This window comes from Stigmatopora argus, chromosome 16, assembly GCF_051989625.1.
Source record: "Stigmatopora argus isolate UIUO_Sarg chromosome 16, RoL_Sarg_1.0, whole genome shotgun sequence".
Classification (NCBI taxonomy): domain Eukaryota; kingdom Metazoa; phylum Chordata; class Actinopteri; order Syngnathiformes; family Syngnathidae; genus Stigmatopora; species Stigmatopora argus.
Genome location: NC_135402.1, coordinates 12,457,755 through 12,481,223, shown reverse-complemented (window position 1 = coordinate 12,481,223; position 23,469 = coordinate 12,457,755). Strand labels below are relative to the sequence as shown.

The window sequence follows — 23,469 nt, the reverse complement described above, 5'->3', positions numbered from 1 at the left end:
GGAAATAGGCATAAAAGGACATTTTTTTGTCTAATTATGCTCCTTGGTCTGTCCATGTCTATCATCCAGGTGGATGGCTGGGGTCCTGGGTTCAAATCCAAGTCGGTCCTCCTGTGTGGAGTTTGCATGTTCGCCCTGAGCCAGCGTGGTTTTTCTCTGGGTACTCCGTTTTTTCCAACATTCCAAAGACATGCAGGGTAGGGTGATTGAACACTCAAAATTGCCCATAGGTATGAGTGTGAGCATAAATGGTTCCAGGGCGTCCCCCGCCTCATGCCCAAAGTCAGCTGGCTCCAGCTCCCCTATAAACCTATTGAGGATGAAACAACAGACAAAATAAAGAAAATATTTCATTACAGAAAGCAGGTTTTCCCGACTTTCCAACTGTTATGCAATGTTTGATGTTTGTCTCTTATTAATTACATTTTCTGCCAAATCTGTGGGCTTTTGGTTGCACTTTTTGTGTAATTGTGTGATTTCTTTCACACAATGTAGCCCTTCGTTTCCTGATGTCATTTAGCATTGACTCTAGTTCCGCCATAACCCTAATGAGGACAAGTCGTAGATGGATGGAATCCGATGAAAACACAGACAAAAATAAGACATGCTCAGTTGAGAAACTTGATACTTTCATGAGAGGAAAATAGATTAGAGACTTTTTCAAGGGCGCAGAAGTATTTTTTTTCACCCGTGAAATATTTGGAAGAATTGTAGCTTTATGGCCCTACTTACTGAGGCTACCCTCAACCAATGTGATCTTTTCAGCAGCTCTGTATCTGGTAAACTGGCTTGCAAAAGAATAAGTAAACCCAGAAGGAAAGTTGACAGTAAAGGGCACATACATTACATCTTCTTCATTGCATGATCAGATATTCTTTTACAGTGTTGTTACAGTGATTCCCACTCTCTGGCTTTGTCGCAAAAAATGTTCCGTTCTTGATTTGGTTACTATAGGGGATTACCTTTGCACTGTGAAATCATATATTTTACACATTGTGAGAGGTAGCATCTTAGCTTTTCAATCGACACTGCCTAGTGCTAATCCTGCATTGATTAACTGAGGCGTCAAACCAGTTTTTCTTAATTAGGGTCACCTCATGGATCCCTTTGGAGGTGATTTATACCACTTAATTCACTTCAAATTGTATGAACAAAAAATTCTAAGTAGTCTAGATAATGTGTTTATATATAGAAGTATAGACTTTAAATATAAAATAAAGTAATATACAAGTGTCTGTCTATTAAAGTAATACATTAATACCTTGACATACGAGTGTCCCAACATACGAGAAATTTTAGGCATAGGCTTGAGGAAAATTCAGGGCAAATTTTTGCCTTGTGATACGCGACAAATTTGAGAGCATACGAGATGGTTCCCGATGTGGCTGTCTGGGTGGAGGATGCGAGAGGCTGCTTCTGAGAAGAGCATCGCTCTGTCTTTCTCGCCGCATCTCTCTCTCGTAAAGATATCTACGAGCACTGGCCATACACATAGCATTTTCTGCATTAATCAGTGAAACATTAAGGGGAAAAACAATGTGTCCAAAGCAAGCTAACCATCATTTCCAAGCTGCGCAGTGACATTCATAATGAGATGGCGAACCTTCGTTTAATATGGTTAAAAGATAAACAGTTAGTGTGAGATAGCGTCACAGTCAATAATCTGCAGAAAAAAAATGTGGAATCTACATGGACTTGAAAGCAAAGCAAGCATCTGAAAAAGACACCAGCTGAACCCTTCAAAGCGAGTCATGGCTGGTTCGATAATTTAAAAAAAACGAACCAGGGATACACTCAGTTGTGACGCACGGGGAAGCAACTAGTTCCGACTCGAAAGCCGCAGCAGATTAGATTAACACCCTTGCATGAGTTTCTCTCGTTCTCTCTCTCTCGTTCTCTCTCACTCTCTCTAGGAGGAAACCAGAGTACCCGGAGAAAACCCCTTGTAGGCTCAGGGAGAACATGCAAACTCCTCACAGGAGGACCGACCTGGATTCAAACACAGAACCCCAGAAGTGCGACGCACTAACCACCCACAACCGTGCCTCCCAAGTGTTACTTATAATCTGTAAAATATGGTAATTAAAAAAGGCAATTGTTTGAAGCGCCCTCGTGGGAAAAGGATAGAAAAATGTTTTTGCTTTCTGTCCTTTGTTTGGGATTCCTAAAGTTGGAGTTTTGATAATTTAACAGCAAGGTTTCCAAGGCTCTACGGATTGATTTAAAACACTAAAATCTAAAGATATCTTGCCTATTTACATATTTAGTTTTCCAAAAAATATGTGTGATGATTGACCAGCAATTCATCACCCTGGTACACCTGAAAATGTGGCAAGTAAAAGTGCCCCTGAACAGAGCCAGTCAGCATTGAATAAAACTGCTTATGATACTAAAAATTAAGATCTACCTGTTTATTCTGGAAAAGTCTGGCAAGAACAATGGTTCGGGTCCTTTTGTGACACTATCATCTTCGTTCTTCACACTTAGAGTAATTATGGCACACACATTCTTTGTATCCCAGAGGAGTTTACTAAAGTGTTCCCAGTGCTGGCAGTCTGTAAGGAAGCAACCATGGTTCTCCTCCCTAACCACTTCCTTCTATTGTTTCTGCATCTATCTCTTAATGTTGCTGTGCCGGAGTGTGTTTTGACACTGTCCTTTCCACATGAGCATCTCAAATTTTAGGCTAACTGTGATGAAAATGCAAATATTGAAATGGGCTGCACTGTGGTATAAAGGTTAATGTGTATGCACTAAAATCGAGAGGCTTGAATTTTTATTTCTTTGTGCTCACTGCGTTTTCTCTCCACATGATTGTGTCCAACATTACTTGCCCATATGTTTTCATGTGAGTGTCAATGTTTCCTTTTTCTCTCTCTGTGATCCAGCAAGCACATACCGAGCTGCTTGGCCAAATTCAGATGCATTATGCTGAAGCTTAGTGTTTATTGGCTGCCATTGACAGGGACAGACATCCAATCCATAAAATACATCTTAACCAGCATTGACCTCATTAAGAAATGTTAAAGTAACAAATCTGGTCAGTTTTGGTAGTCTTTTGACTTGTACTGTGATCGTTCACCACTTCGCGGCTTCAGTACATTGCAATGTTTTGAATTGAATGCTTTTATTGTCATTATACAAGTATAATGATAGTTAAATCTTCACTATGAAGTGCACAAATACAACAACAAACAAAAATACAAATAAATAATCAATAAATAAGTAATAAAAATAATAAATAAATAAGTAGTCCAAGTGAGGGCTGGGGGGTAAAGCACACAACTCTCCCGTTGCAGATCGGCAAGCATCGACAGATCTCACGCTCCCATAACAATGATGGAATGCTTGGTCTGGAGCGTCGCCTCTTCTCCCGGCACTATCGTCCATTGCTCACAGCTGATCCCTCGTGCATGACAGCGGAGGCACGGCTGAACGGCTCCAACGACGTCTAGGACTAGCAAAAAGAAACTAAGCCACGTGACGGGTGGATTCGAGTCGCAAATGTTGCAAAAACAACAAAGCAAAAAGCGCAAAGTACAAAGCAAAGTATATCGGAAAGCATCAAGAAATACTAAAATGCAATTAAAATAGATAGAAAAGCAGTAAAAACACAAAACGAGCAAGAGCAGACGGAGCTACCGCTACCGGCTGCCGCTACCGGCTGCCGCTTGACCGGCGCCATCTTTTTATTTTTTTTACTTTATAAACATGAAGAAAGCACGTGAGCAGTAAAACCAAGAAATGTGTCAATAGCTGTCTAGTTTGTCATCCTAGCTAAGATGGCGGCGCTGCGAGCGAGCAATGGCAGGCACAATTTAGTGAGTTTTTTCACGTTTTATTCGAGATAAAGTTTTTTTTTTCTTGAATTTAATGCATAGACGTCAAAATACATTTTGTTAAGCTTTTTATGTGTTTATCTTTTCCCTATTTTGAAATAAATGAGTCTCGGGGCATTGTCTTGCGTAATGGCATTTCATCTTTGTCACCTTGCAGTTTCGTGCATGTCAAGTCTCATTAGTGCCCATATAAGCCATACCCTCGATTCAGTCATCATTTTTTAGGGACAAACATGGCTTTATGTGAGAAAATACAGGAGGTAAAAAGTGACTAAAGTGGTTAGCAGTAAATCTTGATTTGGTACTCCTAGATGCAGTATGGTGACAGCTCTTGGGAAGAAACTGTCCTTGAGTCTATTTGTCCCGGCTGCTATGGCACTGTAGTGCCTGCCAGATGGCAGCAGGTTGAAGTGGTGGAAGTCGGGATGTGTGTTGTCTTATATGATGCTCTCTGCCCTTTCCAGGCACGGGTGTTTGTAGATCCTAGACAGGGTTTGTAGGGGGCAGTTGATGATCTTTTGGGCTGTGTTGCTCACCCTCTGCATTATTTTCCTGTCGGCTTCTGTGCAGCTTGAGTGCCACACTCACACAGTGTAGGTCAGCATGCTCTCAATGTCTTACCAGTAGAAGGTCACCAGCAGGTTGGTGTCTAGTTGCTTCTTCCTGACTACTCTCAGGAAATGTAGCCTCTGCTGCACCTTCTTGACGAGTGCTGTGGTGTGTGCCACCCAAGGGAGAGCAGCAGAGATATAGACCCTCAGGAATCTGTAGGTCTCCACTTGCTCCACACATTCGCCGTGTTGATATACAGGGAGGACGGGGCGGCCTTTTTTCTGTCGGAAGTCCAGGTTCAGTTCTCAAGTTTTGGAGACGTTCAGAGCCAAGTTGTTGAGAGTGCACCATGCTGAGTCCAAGGACTTGATCCCTGTCGGCCGTCTGATTCTCCTCTGTGAACAGTGATTTCACATTCCAGAGATCATCCCCACCACCATTGCACCGGTCGCAAATTTCACAATGATGTTCTCAGGGTGGGTGGGTCTGCAGTTGTGTGTGTGTAGAGCGAGTAGAGTAGTGGACTCAGCATACAGTCTTGGGGCGAGCCGGTGCTGAGCGTTCGGGCAGATGAAAGATGGCGACCCAGTTTCACGTTCTCGGGTCGGTTGACCAAAAAGTCTTTAATCCAGGAGAAGGTGGAAGCCCCAGGTTTGCCAACTTGGGGATAACAATGTCCGGTCTTATGGTGGTAAAGGCTGAGTTGTAGTCAATGAAGAGCATTCTGACATAGCTGCCTCTTTTCTCAAGGTAGCTCAGTGAAGCCTGGAGGGCTGTGGTTATTGAATCTTCAGTCGATCTATTCGGCCGATATGCAAACTGATGTGGGTCGTGAAAGACAGACTTTGATGTGTGTCAGTACCAATTTTTCAAAGCACTTTGTGATGATTGGTGTGAGAACTACTGGGCGGTAGTCCCCAGATTGTTTGTGGGGGACTTCTTGGGTACTGAGTTGATGGTGGCCGATTTTAGCCAGGCTGGCATGGAGGCTTGTTCTAGTGACAGGTTGAAAATGTCTGTGAAGACTGGTGCTAGTGGGTCAGCACATGCCTTCAGTACTTTGCATGGTATTATATCCGGTCCTTTGGTCATCCTGGGGTTGACTGCACGGAACACACATCTCATGTCCCCTACCTCCACAGTCAGTGGGCTGAAGCTTTTTCCCGAGCTTGGTGTAGGATGTATTGGAGGTTGGGGTGTTGTGACTGGGTGCTGGGTTTGGGATCTAAAGCAGCCAAAAAAGTTGTTTAGCTCCTCTGCCAGTGCCGCATCTGAATCCACAGGAGTCGCAGCTCAGCTCTTTTAGTTAGTAAGGGACTGTATGCTCTGCCACATCATTCAGGGGTTGTTGAGTTGCCCTTCTATCTTACCCTTGTAGTCTGTTTTGGCAGATTTGATGCCTCTCCTCAGGTTGCCGTGGGGTGCCCTGTAGAGTGCCCTGTCACCGGATCTGAAGGACCTGGCTGGTCTTCCACGGCTTCCGGTTTGGGTACACCTGGATGGTCTTCTCCATAGTGACTGTAGCCATACAGTACTTGATGTAAGACAGCACTGTGTCTGTGACAGAGTTTCCCACTGTGACTGTTCAAATCAGTCTTGGAGTTGGGGGAGAGCGTCCTCAGGCCATGTGATAATGGTTCGCCTTTGTGGCTTTGTTTGTCAGGTGAGGGGAGTGTATTCTGGGACAAAGAACAAAGAGACATGATCTGTTCATTATTAAGTGCTATAAAAATATTTTTTTTCACATTTTGAATCCTGCATTTAACCAGGTTTGGACTAAACCTGGTTTAAAAATAAAAACTGAGAAGATGTTGTAATGAAGGTCAGATATTGTCGATTTTTATGCTTTTTAAATGTTTACAACATTAACACCACACTGATAATACTCAACATTTTTCTCAATGATTGAACACATATAGGCCTATTATGAAAAATGGTGTGAATGGATTTAACTGATATACTCTACTCCAGGGGTGCCCAATTCAGATCCTTGGGGGGCCCCTATCCAGTCTGTTTTCCATGTGTCAAAAAACACTGTGTAGTGAGAACGTCATCCTCCACCTATTAGTAATGTGCCTGCCTCTATATGTATAACTATACATTGTTGAAAAATCACACTGTGATTTCTGGATTTTTCTTTCTAGATTATCTCTCTCACAGCGGAGATGCACCTAGGATAAAAATTTCAGACCCCTCAATGATTTCTAAGTGGGGGAACTTGCAATATAGCAGCGTGTTCAAATACTTATTGAACTCACTGTAGATGTCATGTGGGCTTCTCATTATTCTTATCTTTGTTGCTTATGTTCATTCGCTTAGCTTGTAGCATCCCATTGTTGACCGTGAATTGAATTGAATTCATTTGAATGCTTTTATTGTCATAATACATGTATAATGAGATTTAAAGCTTCACCATGAAGTGCACAAATAAATAATAATAATCATAAATAATCAATATATAATAATAAATAAATAAGAAGTCAACATAATAAGTCGTCAAATTAAATGAGTAGTCAACAAAGATAAGTAGTCAACATAAATAGGTGGTCACAAATATAAATAGTTACAAAAAGTGATTAAAGTGGTTAAAAGCCTATGGATTTTTAGTGCAAGTACAAGACTACTCTAATCGGTGCATTTTATGATTTATTTGTATATTACAATACTCATTCACAGTTCACATATGTGATTGCTATTATTGATGCTGAAGTTTTCTGAAACTAATTTGTTGGTTTGAGATGTGCAAATATCTCCAATATGGACACTAAATGTGTCCGTTGTGTGTTTTCAGGCTTGAATCCGAAATCAGTGCGCTTGAGGGTGAAGAATCGCAAATCTCCGCTAAAGAGCAAGTTTTACAGGAACGCCTGAAGGAGACAGAACAATCTATAGAAGACCTTCAGAAGGTACAAAACATGAACATGGAAAAAATATAAATAGGTATTGTATTTTAAGATATAATTAACTGAGAACACTTCTAAACAGATGATGCTGATTTGTTGACTTGGGCATTGCTTAAATTAGAATTGAATAAAATTAAGAACATGACAAATTTACACTACATGAAAGTCCACTCTTTGGTAATTTTGATAAACCTCAATTGTCATCCACAATTTGTTAAATAGTGCCATTGGGCAACCCAAAATTAATTGTACATTTTAATTATGTATTTCACCTGACACAAAATTGAATTTATACTTACAGTACATAATTGTTGCTCCTTTCTTTATCTCTTAATGGAAGAACTACCACAAATCGTACTGACTGGTTTTCTTTTTTGCTCTCTCTCTCTTTTTCAGAGTTTGATGGCACATGATGGGGGTATGATAATCCACGTGCATTTACACGGACACACATGCACACAAATCGATAATATACACCAAGACAATCCAAAAGGATATTTGGTATTGCCAGTCTAACAGTCACCTCAGTTATTTTTTTGTTTTGTTTTTATTCGGTAGATTGGACCTCACTGAGGCACAAGCTGGATGCCTTTGTAAAATAAAGCATAATAACGCAAAACTGCTTTTCCCCGATCTCACTGTTAGCCAGGAAGCCAGAGTCACTTACCGGAAATGATTTAGGCAAAGGGAGGCTTTTCTGTGATTAGCATCCTCATCCGTGTAATTTCATCCTTGTGGCAGCCAGCGTTTAAGCAGTTTTTCACCAAGCAAATCAATCATTTTTATGGGAACAATGGTTAATAATGACCCACTTTTAATTTCATATTATGATTAGTCGTACGATAAAGTCAGCTAGACTCGACTACTTTTTTCCTGAAAACCTTTACAAAAGCAAAAAAAAAAACACGAAGAAGTGGCCCGGTGTTTGAGTGGTTAGCAGTCTGGCCTCACAGTTCTGGGGACCTGGGTTCGAATCCAGTTTCCTACCACATTCCAAAAACATGCATGGTAGGCTGGTTAGACTCTCTAAATTGCCCCTAGGTATGAGTGTGAGCATGAATTGTTGTCCGCCTCCTTGTGCCCTGCGATTGGCTGTCCACCAATTCAGGGTGTCCCCTGCCTCGTGCCCGAAGTCATCTGGGATAGGGTCCGGCACCCCAGCCATCCTTGTGAGGGTGAAGCGGTTCAGGAAATGAGGTGCGAAAAACAAAGCTAAAAAAAAATTCAAAAACCAACCCTTAAATAAATTCAGCAGAAAAACAGACTTGGAAAATAATTTGTTCAAAATCCCGGAAAATAAATTATTTAGAAAAACGTAGTTCTCAAAAATAATGAATTCAAAAAACAACCCCAAAAATAAATTAATTTGAAAAAAGGATCAGGGCTTTTTGGTTTTAAGGTGAATGCAAAACGCTACTGTAGGAATCAACAGTAAAGCATGAATTCATATTTTAGAAAATTTTAATCTTAATTGTTTAATTTGGCACAGTAAATTACAGGGTGGTGTTTGTTTTTCCAAAATTTCAAAGCATTTTTTGGTAAGTATTTGTTGAAAAAATCATTTACTCACCAGGACCGTTTAAAAAAATACCAACTGGTATATGGGCCAAAACCCAAACTACAAAAAATATCCATCCCTACCCAAGAGCGTCATTGTTGTTTCCCAGTGTTTGCATGTGTCAGTGTGTTTTGTCTGGATATAATAGTCATGCTGAGGCAGGAGCGATTCTGGCCAGAGAGCGCCCATGAACCTTTAAGCGCACACTCAGATCGCCACAAGCAGAGCACACAGACATATACTTGCCTGAACACAGACACTAAAACGCGTACACGCACACACGCCACGCTCAGCAAGACTATTGACACTCAAACTCACACAAGGCCATGACTCTGCATCCTGCAGTCGCTGCCTTTATGCACTCACTATTCTCCAAAAAGCCATGTAAGCCCCTGCCGCTTTGTTTTTCCCATCACATGAACATGAACAAACTCCCGAACTCACACACACACATGCTTTTGCTGCATAAGCACTTGAACCTCCGGGGTGCTACGGTTGCCGTGGGCACAGAAGTGCGACAAGGACAGTGACACAGGGTGTGTATAGGGGTGTGTGTGTTTTTGCAAGTCTATGATTCACTTCATAAATTTATGTTTATTTGTGTGTATGTGTGTGTATCTCTCTCTCAGCCTATAACACTAACTGTCTTTTACATTGCCCCTTGCCCCCTCCCTTTTGTCAACGTGCGCAGTTGAGCCCAGCAGCTTCACGTCCGCTCCTCTTTCGGACGGCGCGGTCCTCGACCACGATCATATCGTCGTAGCTACGCAGCCCCGGACCTGCCCACCTGCGCTTGGGGAGAAGGCAGCTCTAAGACCCGGTAAGAAAAGAGAGGAAGATGAAAGGTGATAAGGGATGAAGGACGAAAGGGCATCAAGGATTTGGAATGTGCTGAAGTTAGCTTAGAAACGCACAACACAAAGACAGGTTAGTACTGAAGTACTATATATATATATATATATATATATATATATATATATATATATATATATATATATATATATAAAACACATCAATAACATGAGATTTAAAACCTCGGAACAGCGCTGACATCGGAATACATGGTCAATTAAGTGGCATTTTAGGGATAGAGTTTAACCAGTGGCTACTAATTAGTCATATTTTAATTAGTATCCATCTGTTTTGAACAACCTAGTGTCGCCCCAAAAATACTTGGTTACTCGTTTTTTTTCCAATTATTATTAGATATTATTAGATGGGTGATGCATCAGGAACATCTAAGTAGATATATTTTCAAGATGTAGAATGTTCTGTATTGTACTATTTTTGCTTTTAAAATATAACTCAATTTTCAAAAAAATTCTTGGTAAATAAGGCATGAATCTAAATAGAGAATTCAGGCAATTACAGGGGTGTGTATCAATGAAGGTACAGACCGTTTGTATAGTTAGAATACAAAAAGAGAAATAAAATACATTATTGTTTAAATTGTCATTTTAAAAAAAACCTGGTTTAAGATGTTTAGTTCTTTATTTCAACAGTCACTATAATGATGTGATTGTATGGAAGTGAATTCTCAACATTGGGCATTTCAGTGTAAATATTTGAAATATAAAGTTTTATATTTGACCAAATGTAATAGATGGCCACCAGAATCCGACTGATAAAAATTATTAACCCTTTTCTCTTTTGGATAGATTCCCAAATGTATATTACATGGACAAAGGTTTTGTGGCAATCATTTTAGTTCAGGAGTCATCCATGCTTCCAACAATTTGGCAAAGTTGATTTTCTCTTTCAGCATTGCTGGTGCCCCTGTGTGCAAAGATCAATGCGGTACAATTTGGGAACCCTGACCGCAACCAAAATTTTTTAACCTCTTGTTTGTTTAATACTTGGTGTCCCAAAACTTTTGTCATCATAGTGTATTTCATATCAGTTATACTTATTTATTTGAGCACAAACTAGCCCAATGATATCCATTGCAAGCAACATATAAAATATTGTAGTTTTCCACCTAATATCGAGCAAGCCAATAAAATTACGGGGTAGACATGCTAATTTTGAGACATAAAACTAGAAGTTTCAGATCATAGATCGTCAGAAGTGAGCGGCCTGATGGTGCAGTCAGGTGGTGGTATGATTGTGAGTACGAATGGTCGTATGTCTCTCTGTGTGCTCTACAGCTGACTGGTGACCAGTCCAGGGTAGTAGTAGTCGAGGTTGCGTGGTACAGAAGATGAATGAATCAATGAGATCGGCAGAATTGTTTTTTGACCAAAACAAATGGATGTGCCGGTGTGAATACTTAACATTTGCGTCTGCCCCTATTATTTTCCAAAGAGATCAGGGACAAAACAATACCACTTGTATAATCATCAAATCAATATTTTAAGTACAGCGACATGATGGATGATGTGGTAACACATCTATCCAACAGATCTGAGATCATGTGTTCAGTCTCAGGCTCTGGCTGACTTGTGTGGACTTTGCATGTTCTGTGCGGGTTTTATTCTGTACTCTAGCTTCTTTCCTTATCCTAAAAACATGCACGGTAAATTGATTGAACACTATAAAGTCATTATGGATGTGAGTGTGAATATGAAAGGTTGTTTGTCTATAAGTGCCATACGATTGGGTTCGAGGTGCGCCCTGCTTCCTGCCCATAGTTAGCCGGGATTGGTTCCAGCAAGATCCCACAACCCTCTTGAGGAAAAGCGGTACATAAAATGATTCAATAAATAAACTACTGGTATGTGTCTACCCAGCAGCAGGAAAAATGCTCAGTATGGTGAAGTACAGATCTATATATACTGCTGCAAACCACAGTAATAACACTTTGGCAGTGTAAATGACTATGGCCCATCGTTTTATTTGCAAAAGTACAATATTTGCTATGCTTGCATTTGTTCAAACTGGATGCAAGTAACGTGTTTTCCACACTTTAAGGCGCAACTAAAAGACTTCTCCAAAGGCGTCTTATAATCCGATGCGCCTTATATGTATGTACCATATGGATCAATATTGGTTAATCATTGTATGAAATTCCCTAGCACAGCTCCATCTAGTTGATGTAGTATAACACAACTCCTAACCGACTACTATTTCTACTACTACTACCACTATCACCACCACTACTAATTCTGTTCACCTTATATATGAAACACATTTTAAGATCGACCATTCATTGAAGGTGCGTCTTATAGTGTGGAAACACAGTAGTTATAATGTAAGCCTAAGGTTATTATTTGAAATGCTGTGACTGACTTAATAAGGTTTTTAGTGTATTGTGTGTCCCCATCTTCATACTTCACTCCCTCCACCTTCTCCACCCCTCACTTCTCCACCACTCTTCACACCCCACTACCTTCTGCATACCCTCCCACCCCCACCACCACCACCTCTTTCTAACAGCAATGTTTGACATGGAGATCAACGTGCAGCAAGGTCCCCTGACTGGCGAGCATCATGTCCTGTCTGCAAACCGTGTGAGCCCCATGGAAGGGGGGTCGCGCGGCGTCAAAGTCTACGATCACGACAGGAAAGTGGTCTACGAAGTCAAGTCCTCTGGGGGCGTGTCTACGACCTCAGTTGAGAACGGGTGGAGCTTTTCGAGAGTCGACCAGCTAATCCAAAGAGTGGCCGGACCCGTGGAAGCAGAAGACGATAGAAGGGGTCACGTTTCGATTACACCTCAGGTCTGTGAGTTGCCAGCAGCCGGGGATGATCTGTCCCCGCCTTCCTGCGCCCCGCCGTCCATCCCGTCGAGCCCACCTGCCCAGGTCACCCTGCAGAGGGAGACCCGGACCCCATCCTTGGGTCCTGTAGTCAAGCAACCCAGCCCATTGGCCCGCACGGGATCCGAGCATAGCGCTGTGCCTCAAGCCAGCGATGAACACCCTGTCACCTTGGTATTCTTGGGATACCAGGACCCGGAGGATGTGAGCGAGAGCCATCAGCTGCTCGGCTTTGATGGCGGTGTTAAGGCTGAGGTAGTGCTGATCGATGAAGACGACGAGAAGTCCCTGAGAGAGAAGACAGTCACCGACCTGTCAGTCGTGGACGGCACGGCCGCTGACCTCGTATCGGGTCGGCCGGTCACATCAGAGGCAGTCAGTACGGAACTGTCGTCGGACGGCCGCGAGCCCGACAGCGCTGCATCAGCCCTGCCTAAATCTGAAGCCAACAAAGCCCCGCCTCCTGGTCTCACCCCTGCCACAGGTACAGACAAGAGGAAACGGTGCAAGTGCTGCGTAGTCATGTGACTGAATCTTCTGCTTCCTTTTTATGATTACCCACAACACTCCTCTTTTCCCTCTATCTTTGGATGGTTACTAACTGAAGGCCCTTCCTGTCTGGACTCTGAGCAACTGCCACACTTTCGCACACGTCTTTTGACTTTTCACTCTGCTACTCCTTTAATCAATCATTTTTTAAATCCTTTGAGCCAACACAGTGGCTCTAATCCTCCTAACAAAATTTTGTTGAATAGATCCAAACCAATCACTAATCAGGAAACTCTGTATTATTGCTAGTCATATCACAACGAAGACAGATTATCAGTATTCTCATTAAGATTTCACAAAAAGGCACTGTTATTCCAAGCATACACACTGAAACTACACAATAACTTTCTACGTAACAGGTAAAACCTTGTGAAATAAGTATAAAATTATAAATCACAGTTTTCTTCCTTCAAAGGTTCATTACTACTAAGCTTCAGCTTTTCTGTGAAGAGTTTGCATGTTCTTCCCGACACCTGAGTTGGTTTTCCCAGGGTACTTGGATTTTCTCCAACTCCCAAAAATATGCTTGGTAGACTGATTGACCACTTCAAATTTTACCTAGATATGATTGTGCGCATGGTAGTTTGTCTCGTTATGCCCTACGATTGGCTGGGAACCAATTCAGAGTGTAGCTTGCCTACTGGCCATAGTTAGATGTAATACGCTCCGACACCCCCACGACCCCTTTTGAGGATAAGATGAATGAATGTTTTCTTACTCATGTCCTTTTATTTTCATACTCAAACACACCTACAACCAACTTAAAGAAACTAGAGTTATGTTGAGAATGTGTGTGGCTCGCAAGATTCTTGTTGCCATGTCTTCGTCATTTGTCTCTGTATTTTTAACCGGAATCGTCAACAAAACAACTGAGCAATTAGATGTTCTTTAAAAACCAACAACATTAGTATAGTGTGACACATACAACACGTTCCTACTATTTGTAGATGAAAATTGACCAAATAGATTAACTTCGGCTCCATTTTTTCCATCTTGTTTATAGTGAATGGGTTTATTCGAGCAGAGCAGATGACCATTACTCTATGACACAAAGTGCCCAAGTGTCTGTTACTGATTGACAGTGTCCTATATATCCATCGTGCTCTTTGAGGCGGAATGTGACAATCGGGCAGTTTCTGGTCTTGTCTGTTCCAAAACAGACTGCGACATCGTGACACAATGTCCTATCATATGACACTGCGATTGTCGGACATGACTAAACAAATCGTGTGGTCTGACGAAGGCATTATTAATGTCCATTCACAAATACATTTATGATGGAGCGTTTACAATATTCTCCACTTTTCATGCATTCATTATTTGTAATTTTTAGGTGTCAATGGGTTATCATGCGAGTTGGGTTTTTTTTTGTGCATCAACTCAAGGTAATCTGCCGATGAAGCTACTTCCTTCCATTCAATGACTAATTCATGAACGTATTGAACATAAGGATAATCATTGACAGTGACAACTAGTAGCTTACACAAAAAGACTCATTTTAATGGCTAGCATATCACCATTACATTACATAATGAGCCATTATTGTGCAAATTTTCAAGAAAGATGCATTATAGAGGGGTCCAAAATTTCCAGAGCTATGAATGCAAATTTTTTCCCACCGGCCTCATCCAAAGTCAGACGGGATAGGTTTTCTAGTTGTATACATCTCAATAAGAAGTGGTATAGAAAATGAATGGATAGCATACGACCAGTATTGCGAAAGACACACACACATAAGTATATTATTCACATTTTCCTTCAGCGATGCAGATGTCCACTGAAACACTGCCAGCTCTCACATTGTGCTCATAGAAGGCCCACGTTTACAAATGTGCTACAATAATGTTCCTTGAAATACAAGGCATGATTTTATATTTAAAGAGAGTACACCTTAAGCCTCCAAAATCTGGAATCTCACACACCCCGTTCGAGGCTTATAAAGAGAAAATAAAATACATCATGGTGTCGGCTTAGAATATTTCCTCAAATAGTGGCATCTGTATTGTATTTATCTGTTCTAATAGATGACAAGCACCAATTAATTGATGTGGTCTCCGTGAAGATAAAAAACTAAACTATATACCTTAAGTACTGAAGGCACCTTCTTTATTGTCCCCTCAGGAAAAAAAACACCAACAAAAATAAAAACAGGTATGTACTTTAATACTGCTGTGTGTCTCAGTTGACATTTTGACCATATCATACACTGCCTATACAGAAGCAATAGTGTCTGTAAAACTGAGATTAAAGCATTCTACATTTACCATTTTGGAACATTCCAATCCTAACATTTTAAAAAGCTGATGCAAAAAGAGGATTATCTTTCCTTTTTTGCAGAGGGAATGATAAATACATGAGTAAAATATATATATATATATATATATATATATATATATATATATATATACATACATACATACATATATATATATATATATATATATATATATATATATATATATATATATATATATATACATACATACATACATATATATATATATATATATATATATAATATATCCAAATTAAACAATCCACAAAATATCTTTGAATGGTGCTTTTAACACCCACGTCTGTAAGTATCATTTAAATTTTGCCACCATCTAATAAATGTTGTTTTTATAACCCAGCTCTGTAACTATGATTTATGATTTACCACTATTTAACAAAGCTTCCAATTTAAAAACGCGGTAGTCTCTCTATTCAACTCAGCAATTACTTTATTCTTCACATCTATATATAGTACACTAAAGATACTCTATTATAAAAGTGTTTCCTGTCTCATGATGCAATATTATTCATGTCTATTTTTCAGACCACATTACGGCTACAGTTAAAACACAACCAACTTTTGTTTTGTTCCCTTTTGATTTCACAAGCTCATCTGATCTTCTCCTAAAAGCTAATTCCTTCTGCAGATGTGTCACGCTTATTGCCAAAGGCATGTGAAATGCAAAAACAGTTTGCAGAAGCAAGATCTTAACTAACAATCTCAATAGATTTGCATGGTTGCGCCTTAACTGCTTACCAAGCAAATGTTGAATTTTCCTCCTACGCAGCACAATATTTTTTACTTTTTAGAGTAAATATTCTGACAACCACTGGAAATTGTGGAATGTTCTTTTCTTTGTTCTGAAAGATCTGGTGAGAGAAGTGTCAAGAAAAATATAGGCAAATAAGACATTATTGAAGCTCCCATAACCAGTTCTCTTTATTGACAAGAGAAAAGGCAAGACCCTCGTGATAACTCAATTTTTTAAAGCCTCCATTGCCTCCGCCCAAAGTGGTCATTAATTTGAATTCAGTTGCAAAGGAACATGGCTGGTTTAAAATCAAATACTAATTGGTTTTACTGAGTTAGACATCTGCTGGGCGGCTGAGTGGCTAGCACGTAGGCCTCACAGTGGGGTACCTGGGTTCAAATCCAGGTTGGTGCCCTTTTGTGGAGTTTGCATGTTCTCCCCGCTCCTGCGTGGGTTTTCTCTGGGTATTCCGGTTTCCTCCCACATTCCAAAGAGATGCATGGTAGGCTCACGGGACACTCAAAATTGTCCCTATTTATGAGTGTGAGCGTGAATGGTTGTCTCCTTGTGCCCTGCGATTGGCTGGCCACCGATTCAGGGTGTCTCCAGCCTCTGGGCCGAAGTCAGCTGGGATAGGCTGCAGCACCCCCCACCACTCTAGGATAAAGCGGTTCAGAAAATGAGAGAGAGATCTGTTGGGAGCTAGATTCTCAAGATAGTACAATACTTCCCTTTGAACCATAAAAAAATGATATTTAGAGAAGTCAGGAAAAGTTTTACAACTGCCAGAACACAGCTCAATTGTTTATACAACAAACACCCAGAGCTACATACTGTTTTTACACATTGCTGTGAAGAATGCTACACAATCCCCATGATCAGGTAGTGACAGGCACTATGCTTCAGTAAGTGAATTCAGACATGGCTCAAACCTTTAAGTTATTTTTTATAACAGATAATTCATAACAGACCGCTTGTTTACACAGAAAAAAAATATGTAACAAACTATTAATCAAATAAAAATAACACATATCAAAACCTTTAGTATCGTTAAGAAAAACTGACATACACAGGAAAGAAAAAAAATAACATACTACTTTTCACACTACTTCATTATGGTAACAAAAAACTAGAAAGAAAATATAAACATCAAATCCTATTCAACCAGATGGTCCGCCACTGAAGTTCTTCTTCTCGTAGTTCTTCCTCCTCTTCTTCAGTCTGGGTCCATCAGCAATAAAAGTCCCCTTTCAAAGCAAATTTGTCACCGGCATTATTTCATAATCTTCCATACGAACAGCATCAAAATGATGATGTGAAGGAGAGCCAGTAGGAGAACAGTAAATGGGAAAATCATACACAACAATATATTGAATAGCAGAAATATTTGGGTTATTAGTACTAAAAATAAATCACCTAATCATGGCTTTCCTAATGCAACAATACAGCAACTAAGAAGTAAAAACAAGAACAATAAAAGTAGTAAATGAAGCCATTAAGGAAACTACCAATGTTTCCATTTTGCAAGATTGTCAAAAACAATGCTAATTTTGTATAAATGAGTTAACAATAGTGCCTATGATACAATTCAACAATATAGGAGATTCCGATTTGAATAGACAGTACTTTAAAGCCCAACATCAATACTGGAAAAAATAGATCCACAATCAGGCTGAGCCAACCTGCTTCTTATCAAGACGCACGCAGATCTGTAAAAAAACACAAATATCCTCCACTCCTCGGAGCCTTAAGAATAAAAGTAAACAAATGATTATAAATGCAGACTCTAAACATATCATATAACATTGTCACGTACAAAAATGAAATCAAAACATACCAATCTCTGTTATTTTCATTCTAACCCAATGTCGTACCCTAATCATATAGTTATTTTCCTTGCCATTCAATTTAATTCTCAATAGATTTATTTGTTATTATTACCATTGCTTGTTTAAGATCCTCCAGGCACAATAGTCTCACTTTTTTGTTATTGTCCAATGCACTTACACAATTTCAAAAAGTATCAGATTTTGCTTTACTGAGATAAGGGTGGAGTTGTTTTCTTCAGGTGTAATATCTGTCTGCCCAAAAAACAGCCTTGGTGTTTTATGGCCAGGTTTATGGCACGGCGGGAGTGAAGCTCTGTCTGTTTCATCAGGAGTCGTAAATCCTCTACCGTCCGTGCCATGATGTGGGTTTGAATCCCCTCGGATTGCGACAATCACAGTTTTTCATGCCTCCATACTTCCGCGTTTAGCTTTTCGCCCTGTATACACAGTCAACAGTTTTTAATTTCTCGGGAAAAACCCCAGGGGGGAAAGTTCAAAGCACAATGAGTTCATCTGAATTTAGTCAGCCATTTTCACCCTTCTCGAGATGGTACCACCTGGAGATCCCCAACAGCAGCTGTCTTCAAAGTCCTATAACATGTAATGTAGCAAATCATTATCACACAGAAATAACAGTAAGATATCCTTTTGGCCACATTGATAACACAATAACAAAGTACATTCATTCATCCATTTCTCTTTTGTATCACTTATCAAATGAAGTACATAACATTTAAAATTTTGGTGAATAATGCGTCTGATCACTTTAATAAAATTAGCTGGTTTCTCAATTCAAATTATCTTAACACACCAATAAGCAAAAATCACAATAATCTTACTTATTCCATCACTATAGTTTGTGAAAATCCAAAAGCCTTATCAGTCAAAATTAAATATATTCGCTGGTATTCTATTATGATCATTGCTTCCATGTTAAGATCGAGAAATATATTTGTTTTTTTCCTTTCTGCAATTACACAAATTAACTAAACATACACCAAATCAAAACTTTTTTACTGTAATAAATAGCCAAACTGACTTCCTCCATATGCAATGCCTCCCCCTCCCCCACCAACTTTCTCTCTTTTCCCTCAAATCTCTGTATTCTTAGTTTATTTTTATTTTTAAAATCAATAAATCTTTACACGGTTTTTGAAAGTGCACACATCACTTCGCTATCCACACTTGAAGACGACTCCTTTGAGGACCACACAGTTCCTTTTGCACGAATCACACAGGAACGTGACTTTATTTCGATAAAAGTGTAAGGGTTTTTATCGGTGCTTATCCACAAAGAAAAAAGCAACTTTTGTGTGCCGTTCACATAGAAAAGTGACTTTGTTTCGCAAAAGCATGTAGCTTTCTGGCGCAGTTCCACAAAAAAAAGCGAGATTCCAACAAAAATACGACGTCCGTGAATAACAATAACAATCTTATCTCACCAGGACGACAATCTCAGATCTTTCCCCACAGACTCTTCTAAAATTTTGATGTTTCTATAAATTAAGCAGAATTTAAAATCTGCTTACCTTTTTGTTTTGTCCTCCAAGAGTCTGCAAGGAAAGTCATGGTTTCGTCTGGACCTTCAGAACAAATCATGGTGGGCGTCACCATTTGTGGGATATTCTTTTCTTTGTTCTGAAAGATCTGGTGAGACCAGTGTCAACGAAAATATCGGCAAGACATTATTGAAGCTCCCATGACCAGTTCTCTTTATTGACATGAGAAAAGGCAAGACCCTCGTGCTGACTCCATTTGTTTAAAGCCTCCATTCCCTCCACCCAAAGTGGGCGTTAATTTGAATACAAGAGTGCGTTTGAGTTACAAAGGTACATGGCTGGTTTGAAATCAAATACTATTTGGTTTTACTTACTTAGACATCTGTTGGGACATAGATTCTCAAGATATAACACTTCCCTTTGAACCATAAAAGAGGTCAGGAAAAGCTTTACAACTTCCAGAACACAGCTCAATTGTTTATACAACAAACACCCAGAGCTACATTCTGTTTTCACACATTGCTGTGCAGAATGCTAAGCAACCTCCATGATCAGATAGTGACAAGCACCATGCTTCAGGAAGCGAATTCGAATATAGCTCAAGCCTTCAAGTTAATTTTATACCAAATAATTCATAACCAAATGCAAATCAAGAATTGTAAAATGTTACATCTGAATTTGACCTACAACCAGGCCTTGGTGCAATAATATACAACTTGCGAAAAATGCTCTGGTATGGGATACAACTTAACCTTAATGAGTACCATCAAAATGTACAACACTGTTTGGCAAGACGTTGTGGCGAGGTAACCAGGAATTAGGACCCAATCGCAGGGAAGCAGGCGAGGACGAGGGAAGTAGTGCTCATAACAAAACTTTAATAACTCAGGCAGGATCTTAGAAAATAACAAAGACTTAGAAATCACATCACAAAACCCAACCTGACTTAGGAAAACACAGGGAATCGAGGAAAGAGGTAACAAAGACACATGGAAGGGAAATAAGGCAGACGATCCGACAAATGACATAATAATCAGTGGGGTTTAAATAGACAAAACAGGAACTAATTTTAAATGACGCGCAGCTGCGTGAGCGCAACGGCAAGACAGGTGGGACAAACATGAATAAGAAACGAACATAGAACACAGGGAGAAAGCAAAGGAAAAACAATTACAATCTAGTCCTAACAAACACAGAAAGTTAAATTTCATTTGACTGGTTTTGATTGTGCTACCCAATTGTATTTATTTTCAGGAAAGACAATTATTCTCCTCTTTAAAATTACAGAATCTTACATGTTTCTCTTCAGGAATTGTGCAGATTATGTAGTAAGTCTTCAACTGGTTCCAACAATACAAATTGCAATCATATAACCAAAATAGGTTACCCCAAAAAAGGAACAACTCAGATGATGATTATTTGCACACCTAGGTTCCTGTCGTGTTCTAAACTGGGGACCGCCCCTTCTTCCACTGTGGCTCCCCTCGTGGTTGTAGGTACGGTACATTAAAAAAGGAGCCATTTTATATTGTTCACATCTTTCTTTTTCCCTATGGTTCCTCACTCTAGTTATCCCATTCTCTGCCCGTCTTTGTATCCTCTTACGATCAAATAAAGCTGAGTTTCTCGAGTTCAGCTTCTGCTGTCTCTTGCTGTCATTTTCTACTGCCTATGATGACATGAGTCTTTTCAGCAGTTGATTAAGCCAACGAGACGGGGGCGGTATCATCACATCTGCAGTAGATTGAGGCATCCAGTATTTAAGAACTCCGGCCACAACTGGCGGATTGTCGGAGTATTACGTGCCTTGCCCTTGCTTACTGCCCTGCTTGCCCAACACTTCACCGTGACTTCCCCGAGATTTTGACGCTTGCTGGTCATGGTCACATGATCAGCCAACATGAGGAACCATTAAGCGAATTAATAAATGCGATCGGCGCTTTATCAATTAAGGTTGATAGGCTGACATCCCCTACCCAAGCGGCGGAACTGACTAACCCCTCCGCTGCACCCAAGCAGCCCACTACAGCTCCTTTGAGCACACAGCCGTTTTTTCGGGAGCCGATCTTACTGCACCCCCACCGTTACAAGGGAGAACCCGATAATTGTAGGCAGTTCTTGCACCAGTGTTCCTTGGTATTTGACCAACAACCACTCACTTTTTCGAGTGATCGCATCCGCACTTCTTATAATATATGAGTTTCCTTGATGGTAGGGTGTCCACTTCGCCCAGGGTGGTAAGCAACGCTCGAATGGCCATCCGTGACTTGTTCAAATGTTTTAGAGCAGAGTTCAACAAAGTTTTTGATCACCCGGTCAGGGGCAAGGAGGCGGGCAGTCGCCTGCTGCATTTTGCACAAGGGAACCAGACTGTGGCGGATTACTTCATTCAGTTTCGAATTCTTGTGTCGGAGTGCAGATTTGGCGACGGACCACTGAGCTTATTTTTCCACGTGGGCTGTCTCCCATTGTCAAAGATGAACTGGCTTCTCGGGATGACTCCACTGCCGTGGATGAGCTGATCGCTTTAGCCATCCGGCTGATTAATTGCCTGAAGAAGCGAGAGCCTGACATAGAATGCTGGAGCCGTCGGAGACCCCCTGCGGAGAGCTGCACCACGGCTGCAGGGGTGGTTGGCGCTGCCGTATCCCCGTTGGTCTCGGCATCGGAGTGGTCCCGGGACTCGACGACAGAGGAGCCCATGCAACTCGCCAGGGTACGTCTCCCATTGGCAGAGCAGAGGAGGAGGAAAGTCAAGGACCTTGTGAAAAAGATGTTGGAGGGAGATACAGTGCCCAGGGGCTGCCTCGCTGGTAAATCCTTTTTCCAGAGACCCAATGCGCTGGAGTCATGGAGTGGGGCGACGCATCCAAGTTCCCCTGCCACCTAGGTGTGTCCCGCACATTCTTCCTGGTATCTCAGTGGTTTTGGTAGCCACGCCTTCGGAAGGATGTGGTGGACTAAGGTTGCAGCCTGTTCAGTTTGCGCCCGGGGAAAGTCTGTGCATCAGGCACCAGCGGGATTGCTTCGCCCCTTGCCGGTCCCGTCCCGTCTGTGGTCCCACATTGCGCCGGACTTTGTCACTGTTCTTCCTTGCTGCGTCTGCCTAAAACACCCGAGATCCTGGGATTTGCATCTCCCATGGATTGAATACGTGCACAATACCCTTGTCTACTCAGCTACCGGTAGGTCACCTTTCATGAGCGTCTATGGATATCAACCGCCTCTGTTCCCGAGACAGGAGGCTGAGATGGCGGTTCTGTCAGTGCATACCCACCTTCAACAGGCCCACAAAGTCTGGAGGGACACTAGGGCGACACTGGTCCGCACGACAACCCGTAACTGCAAGATTGCTGGTCCTCACAGGAGACCTGCCCTTACCTATCAACCTGGCCAGCTTGTGTGGCCCTTTACACCGGATTGGCATCCCCCCAGGTGATTTGGAAAACTGGGCCTGAATTTTGTCAGCCCATTTGACGTAGACATTTTCGTGAACCCAGTTGCCGCCAGGCTTAAACTCCCCAGCTCCATGAAGGTGCTTCCCATGTTCCATGTCTCCCTGCTCAAGTCTTCTTGCCCTCTAAACCCTCCGCCGGTGCCTCGTCCTGCCCCTCGTCTGGTCGATGGCGATCCCGTGTACACTGTGCTCACCATCCTTGACTCCCTTAAGTAGGGTAGGGGGTTGCAGTATCTGGTCAACTGGGAGATCTATGGCCCTGAGGAACATTTCTGGATTCCCCGGTCCTGGATCCTCGACCCGTCACTTCTGAGGGATTTCCTCTCTCTACATCCTGCAAAACCATGAGTTCTGCCAGGGGGCGTCCGTTTGGGGGAGGGTACTGTCATGTTCTACTCCCTATGAGACTTTTCAGCAGCTGATTAAGCCAACGAGACGGGGGCGGTATCAACACACCTGCAGTAGATTGAGGCATCGGGTATTTAAGAGCTCCAGCCACAACCAGTGGATTGTCGGAGTATTGCCTCCATTGCCCTTGCTTACCACCCTGCTTGCCCAA

General features: G+C 41.3%; 1 protein-coding gene across 8 annotated transcripts in view; it reads left to right on the top strand.

Annotated features, from left to right (window-relative positions):
• The window catches only part of palm2akap2 (PALM2 and AKAP2 fusion), a 124,085-nt gene that overhangs the window by 36,088 nt on the left and 64,528 nt on the right, over nt 1-23,469 (top strand). For 4 of the 8 annotated variants that reach the window (XM_077622309.1, XM_077622313.1, XM_077622312.1 and 1 more), the window contains 4 exons: nt 7,183-7,297; nt 7,691-7,712; nt 9,544-9,672; nt 12,228-13,034. In XM_077622309.1, the coding sequence (XP_077478435.1) occupies nt 7,183-7,297; nt 7,691-7,712; nt 9,544-9,672; nt 12,228-13,034 (1,073 nt within the window). The other 4 variants (XM_077622311.1, XM_077622315.1, XM_077622314.1 and 1 more) reach the window with 4 other exon arrangements.